We start from the raw sequence: 7,161 nt of genomic DNA, 5'->3' as shown, positions 1-7,161 counted from the left end.
ATCAGACCTGTAAATAAATGCAAGTCGGTACAAACCATTGACAAATATTCATAGTTCTTCTGGTTTTGTTTTGTTTTTCTTCAAACGATTAACTCTCTCTACTCCTTACCACCCATTTTCAGGATTTTCCCCAAAACTTCACGCCCAACTAACACAAAAATATATTTTTTATCACTCAAACAAAATAACACTAAGTTCTTGCGATAAACAATTTCTTTAGAAAACATGCTCTAATACAATTCACTGTTCATTTTCTTTAAATGTTATGATGTACAAAAGAATTTTGAATTTTAAAAATGTTGGTTGTATCGTAACGAATGTGACGATTTTCCTATAGTTGGTATGAAGAGAGTTAAACTAAAACAGTAGCGACACGTGACTACAACAATAAATACAAGGATTTATAATTCGATATCGTATTGAAGGCAATTTTAGACAGAACACAAAAATTCCGTGAGACAAAGCAGATTTTGAGTGTTTACACATTTAACTATTTTACTACCTTACTCTGGAAACGGCACGTATTTAAAAATTTGGCCAGAAAACCCGATCCTCAAATATCGACCGAGTTAAATGACAATTATCCTGGCAAAAACATCTCAAACCTGGGTCTTCGGGATCGTCACACGTTTGAGAGATTTTGCAAAGATGGGAGTCATATAAATCTAACGATATTTGAATGACAAGTTTTCTGGCCAAATTTTTGAATACGTATTATTTCAGCATATCACACCACTTGACTGGTTACATAAACACTCTAAAAGCGTGTCAAACAACCAGAAAGTTTAGTCTTTCAATCAGTACCGTCTTCGACAGCCAGATACAACAGTTATTTGAGATGACATTTTGGAGTTTTGTAAATTATTCGACATAGGTAAGATATCATAAATAATAGAAATACCCAAATCTAAAGGTGCCTTTATGAGTCCATAAAATGTACAGTAAAATAAATGGAGTAAAAATTACTCTTATAGAAGATACGAAACAAAGTACATAAACGACGTTTTCGCCTTTCGCCTTCTTCTGGTAAACAAAAAAAAAAAAAGAAAAATGTCCAGTACGTAATAATAAATTTGGGATTTGCATATTTTTATTTTTTGCATTTTCTGAAAAAATATGCTCACCAGACCATTTACCATTTTAATCTTTATTTGAAGTAAATCGGGTGATTTTTCAAGAAGTTATGGTCAGATGTATGGGAAAGGTATCCAGCAACTTTTTTCAAATTTCATATTTTTTTCAACTTGCCTGGCTGTAAAAATTATTTAGAAGTGAAATTAAGCTTTGATACTTCCTGAAGATGTACAAAAAGGGTTGATTGAATCATTTATGAAAAGAACTCATTTCGGATAAAAATTGACCTTCTAACTAAACTTGGCAATATCTCACCACCAGACTGATTAGGTCATTCACTGTATAGTAACATATGTTATATTATATTGGCATTATAGCATAATATTTCCTTTTCTTCATTACCTGAAGAAGGCCAAAGGCTGAAACGTCGTTTACTATCTTTTGTACATTTTACATTTTACTACCTTTATTTGACTATAAATTATAAATTTATGTTAGCAATTTTTCTTAAAACTTTGCGTATTTATAAAGCGCAATAACCACTTTACCCTCTCCGTACCACATACAGCAAAATCGTCACATTTGTTACGACACAAAATTCATTTTTCTTATTCAGATTTATTTTGTACATCACAAACTTTGAAGAATGATATTTGTTTAATAAATAAGAACATAAAGTTGTTTTGTAGAGAGATGAGATTGTTTGAGTTTTTAAAAATCATTTTTTCTACTGATTAAGCCTGCCATTTTGGAAAAATACTGAAAATGATCGGTAAGGAGAGGATTAATGTGTCCAAGGTGCTTTATAATGGCTTCCATACTGTAGGACAAGACATGACGTGACATCTGCTATGCGATTACAATTTTTCAAATAGAGAGAGAAAGAAAGTCGGTAAATGCCAGGTATTCATTTCACACTGAATGAAATTGGTGAAAGAATGTAATTGTAAAGAGATTTTTGCTAGGAGTCAGCCAGCCATTCGCCGCTAAGAGCGAGACACGAACCCTGGGTCCTCTGCTCAGACCGTGAGAGTCTTACCGCTGAGCCACGTAGCCGCATAATGGGACATAATGCAGTGACAATTTCACCAATGTTGGCGCTCAAACGTAATCTTTTATTATTATTATCATTATTATTATTATTATTATTATTATTATTATTATTATTATTATTATTATTATTATTATTATTATTATTATTATTATTATTATTATTATTATTATTATTATTATATTATTATTAATATTAATATATCAATAATAATATTACCAAAATTTCAGACAGTGGCTGAATGTACATTGTAAAGAGCACAGGATCAAGGACTGATCCTTGAGGTACACCAAATTTTAAAGAATATTCATAATACTTTGCTTTATCTAATTGTACTACTTGCTTTCTATTACTTAACTACAAAATCAGCCAGTCAAGGCTATTTCCCACAATTTCAAAAGTCGTGTACAATCTATACAAGAGAATGCCATGATCTATGCTGTCAAAAGCTGAAGATAGATCCAAAAGAGGTATCCTTCATCTGACCCATTCCGACATTATACCAGATTGACAGCTGTGGCACATATTTCAACATTTCAATTTTCATCGTCGTCATTATCAAAACCACCAACATTAACATCTAAATGTCATACTCTCATCTAAACTATTTCATGATTTCTTTCTCCAGCAACTTTAGACATGGAGACAGGAATCAAAAACAAAATCGATTCCCAAACAGCTTGGCTGCTTTTATCAGTAGTGATAGTATTGACAAGCTTGGACAGATGTGATGGTTTGCGGTCCTGTTACTACGATTACTTACAAGGACGGTATGTCTGCTACGATCTCCAGAGAGTCCCAACCTGCACTGCTTCACAACGTAGCAACTACTATGCCCAGACGAGTTATAACACTTGCTGCGGTACTCGATCGCTTGTGAGTGGAGGCAAATGCTGTCAGTACAATTATTACTCTTACTATTACAACAGTGAGTATTTGTTATTATGTGATTAATAGTTCCATACCGTTTTGTTGGATTTTTTTTTATAGATTTTTTGTATAGGGATGTGCAAGATGACAAAAAGTAGTTTTAAATCCAAAGCTTTGACCCCTCGTTTCAAAACAGTTCTTTTGTCCGGGGAAATTGGACCGTAGTCATCGTTCACTTATAGCCTGACGTATCCATCGTGCGTAAACTTATAGTCTGACACTGACCAAAAAATAACGTTAAAAGACAAGTCTTTCCCTACAAGAGAAAACAAATCGTGCGTTGTATTCAATAGTTCAACCAATGGGATTACTTGTTTCCTTGAGCACAACTAATGACAATTCACTTGGCACTGCACAAACCTAAAAATGACGTCAATAGTTAAGCCCTGTTGCGTTCTACCGAAGCAATCGTTCAATTATAGCCTGACACTAGAATCGTCAATGTCGGATTATTAGTTAATGATGGCTACGGCCTGACGCTGACCTAAAAAAGTGCGTCAAAAGACAAGTCTTTGGCCACAAAAGAAAATAAATTGTCAGATTGATTCAGTACCTTAACCAGTGGAATCACCTATCTCTTTGAGCTCTACTAACTACATCTGACTAGACACTGCACAAACCAAAAAAAAATCACGTTAAAATATAAGTCCTTGTTGGCCCCAGTATCAAGCTATAAATTAACGATGGCTGAGGATGGATCGTCACCATCGTAAACTAGAGGCTGACAACGACCAAAACATTGCGTCACAAAAGAAGATGACTATCACCAAACGAAACTGAAAAGTGAGTTGTTGTTAGAAGTGCTCAAAGAAACAATTGATTTCATTGACTGAGCTATTGATTACAACCCACTTGTAACTTTTTCCCAATAACCTTTAAATCATTTTTGGATAATTAATTTAGGGTTAGGCTGAATATATACTGCAACGCACAACTGAAGTGCACTGCGAAAGGGACGAGCAGCTAGGTCGAAAGTGGTGACTCCATAGATCAGCGTGACTATGTCCGACCGTAGTCATCGTTAACTTATAGCCTGACATGACCAAAAAATGACGCCAAAAGACAAGTCTTTGGCCACATAGGAAAACAAATCGTGAGTTGTTGTCAACAGTCCAACTTGTTTCCTTGATCTCCACTAACAACTCACTGGACGCTGCACAAACATAAAAATGCCGTCAAACAATAAGTCCTAGTGGGTTCTAGTGTCAGGCTATATATTTACGATGGCTATGGTCCGACTGTATAAAAAAAACAATGACGAAGAGAAGGCAGGATTAATATTTTGTAGAGTGACTGCGACTAGACTTGACTATTGCAACTCCCTCGTCTACGGGTTGCCAAAAGCTCTATTGCAAGACTGCTGCTACTACAAAATAATAATGCTGCTCGTATTATTACCAAACATCAACAAAAGTCAGATCACATCACTCCAGTCTTGCAATCGTCGCATTGGCTTCCCGTGGAGAAGCGGATTGCTTACAAACTTACCTATTACTGTTTTAACCCTCTCCTTACCAGCCATTTTCAGGATTTTCCCCAAAACTTCACACCCAACTAACACAAAAATAGATTTTTTATCACTCGGACATAACAGCAGTATGTTCTTGCCATACATATTTCTTTAGCAAAACATGCTCTATTAACACATTGTTCATATTCTTTAAATTTTATGATGTACAAAATGAATTTGAATAAGAAAAATGTTGGTTGCATCGTAACGAATGTGGCGATTTTCCTATGGGTGGTAAGGAGAGGGTTAAGTGCATCCATGGGACTGCGATCCCAACTCTTCGATCTCTTCATTCTATATACAATCTGAACCGCTCTCTCCATCTCATCTACTTCCCTGTACTTGAACCGCTTGATTCCTAAGTCGGACTTTTCACGACGTGTTTTCGAACATTCTGCTCCCTCTGTGTGGAACACTCTTTCAGCAGACACCAGACACCGAAATTCCCTGTCCTTTTTTAAAGCCTATTCGAAGACAGAGTACTTCCTTTCAGTTTTATGTGATTGATTTTTATTGATTTTATTGAGTGATATATATATATATATATATATATATATATATATATATATATATATATATATATTTCTGTCTTTGTATAAGCGCTTCCAAGCACTTCAGGTGGAAAGAGGACCTAAAGAAATTATACATTGTTATCATTATTAGTTATTATTATTATTATTATTATTATTATTATTATTATTATTATTATTATTATTATTATTATTATTATTATTATTATTATTATTATTATTATTATTATTATTATTATTCGTATTATTATTATTGTATTATTATTATTATTATTATTATTATTATTATTATTATTATTATTATTATTATTATTATTATTATTATTATTATTATTATTTATTATTATTATTATTATTATATTATTATTATTATTATTATTATTATTATTATTATTATTATTATTATTATTATTATTATTATTTATTATTATTATTATTATTATTATTATTATTATTATTATTATTATTATTATTATTATTATTATATTATTATTATTATCATTATTATCATTATTTATTATTTATTATTAATTATTATTATTATTATTATTATTATTTTATTATTATTATTATTATATTATTATAACAACATCATATCCCCCACACCCCTCCAATTCCCCCGGTTCACATCCATTTAACCTCTAACTTACGTTTCCTGTCTACAGCCTATACCACATATTGCATGTGTCCTCTTGGAATTTCCTGCTACTGTGGCTTTAATCCTCCGATTAGGCCTAGACCAACACCTAAACCAGCACCCACAACAACAACAACAACCACAACCACAACAACACCCACAACAACAACAACAACACCCACAACAACACCCACAACAGCACCCACAACAACACCCACAACAACACCCACAACAACAACAACAACAACCACAACAACACCCACAACAACAACAACGACAACACCCACAACAACACCCACAACAACACCCACAACAACAACCACAACAACACCCACAACAACAAAGACAACGACACCTCCACCGAAGAAAGGTAAGTTGTTTTAGAAAAATATTATATTAACCATTACCAGATGTCCGACCATCATTCGGCAGAATTTTTATGTTATTTATCAAATGTTCAGTTTAGACATAGATGGAATACAAGTGATTTTAAGTTCAAAAAATTCTCAAAGTTCTCAAAACTACTGATGACCGAGAACCCCATGCCTAATAAAATAAAATAAAATAATATTCCCTATATTCATCCCCTCGGGGAAATTTGTCTTTAGGGTCTATTCCAAAAGAAGACAGGAATTACTCAGGCGCCAGCTGTCTCCTGTATATACCAACACAATAAATGACATTCACGAAGGAATATAGACAATTCATCAAACACGATGTTTGGAGTCAACAGGAATCATCTATGTAGTCACAGTGAGATACCGTCACCTAGGCATTCCACGAAGGAATATAGATAATCCATCAAACAATAACTCTGATGTCAACAGGAATCGCCCTTATTGTCACAGTGAGATATCGTAGCCTAGGCGATCCACGAACGAATTTAGACAATTCATCAAACACGGTGTCTGGTGTCAACAGGAATCACCCAAGTTGTCACAGTGAATATTCGTATTACTAAACAGGTCTGATAATCTTGCCAAATTAAAAAAAAAAAAAAAGCGAAAGTGCATGAAGCAGGGCTGAGCTTGAACCAGGACCTTCCGGGTCATAGTGCGGTGCCGTAACCACTCGGTCACTCCCCTCCTCCCAACCCCCCCCCCCCCCCCCCCCCCCCCCCTTTTTTTTTTTTTTTTTTTTTTTTTTTTTTGCAAACCATTTCAGAAAATCTTTCACCAGTGTCAGCTCCCTGATTTGTTTCTTCCTGCTCTGCCTGGTATTATTTAACTCACTCAACCCTAACACCGACTAAATCCGTAGTGTACCCGGGGTTACTTTTACCGTCGCCATCGTTAACTTATAGCCTGACACTGACCAAAAAAATGACGTCAAATGCCAGTCTTTGGCCACAAAAGAAAACAAATCGTGACTTATATTCAATAGTTCAACCAATGAAATAACTTGTTTCCATGAGCACTACTAACGACAA

At 34.1% G+C, this 7,161-nt stretch overlaps 1 protein-coding gene across 1 annotated transcript in view; it reads left to right on the top strand.

The window, feature by feature from the left end:
• The first annotated feature begins 579 nt into the window (after positions 1 to 579).
• Positions 580 to 7,161, top strand: part of LOC144958872 (uncharacterized) — a 23,341-nt gene continuing 16,759 nt past the window's right edge. Inside the window, exons 1-3 of the mRNA XM_078891127.1 lie at positions 580 to 874; positions 2,754 to 3,053; positions 5,761 to 6,102. Coding sequence (XP_078747253.1) covers positions 2,765 to 3,053; positions 5,761 to 6,102 — 631 coding nt within the window. The 5' untranslated portion in view covers positions 580 to 874; positions 2,754 to 2,764. The remainder of the gene's footprint in view (positions 875 to 2,753; positions 3,054 to 5,760; positions 6,103 to 7,161) is intronic.

The sequence above is a fragment of the Berghia stephanieae genome, chromosome 13 (genome assembly GCF_034508935.2).
Source record: "Berghia stephanieae isolate SIO BIC M18660-M18661 chromosome 13, UCSD_Bste_1.3, whole genome shotgun sequence".
Taxonomy (NCBI): Eukaryota; Metazoa; Mollusca; class Gastropoda; order Nudibranchia; family Aeolidiidae; genus Berghia; species Berghia stephanieae.
This window is presented reverse-complemented; position numbering and strand designations above follow the sequence as displayed.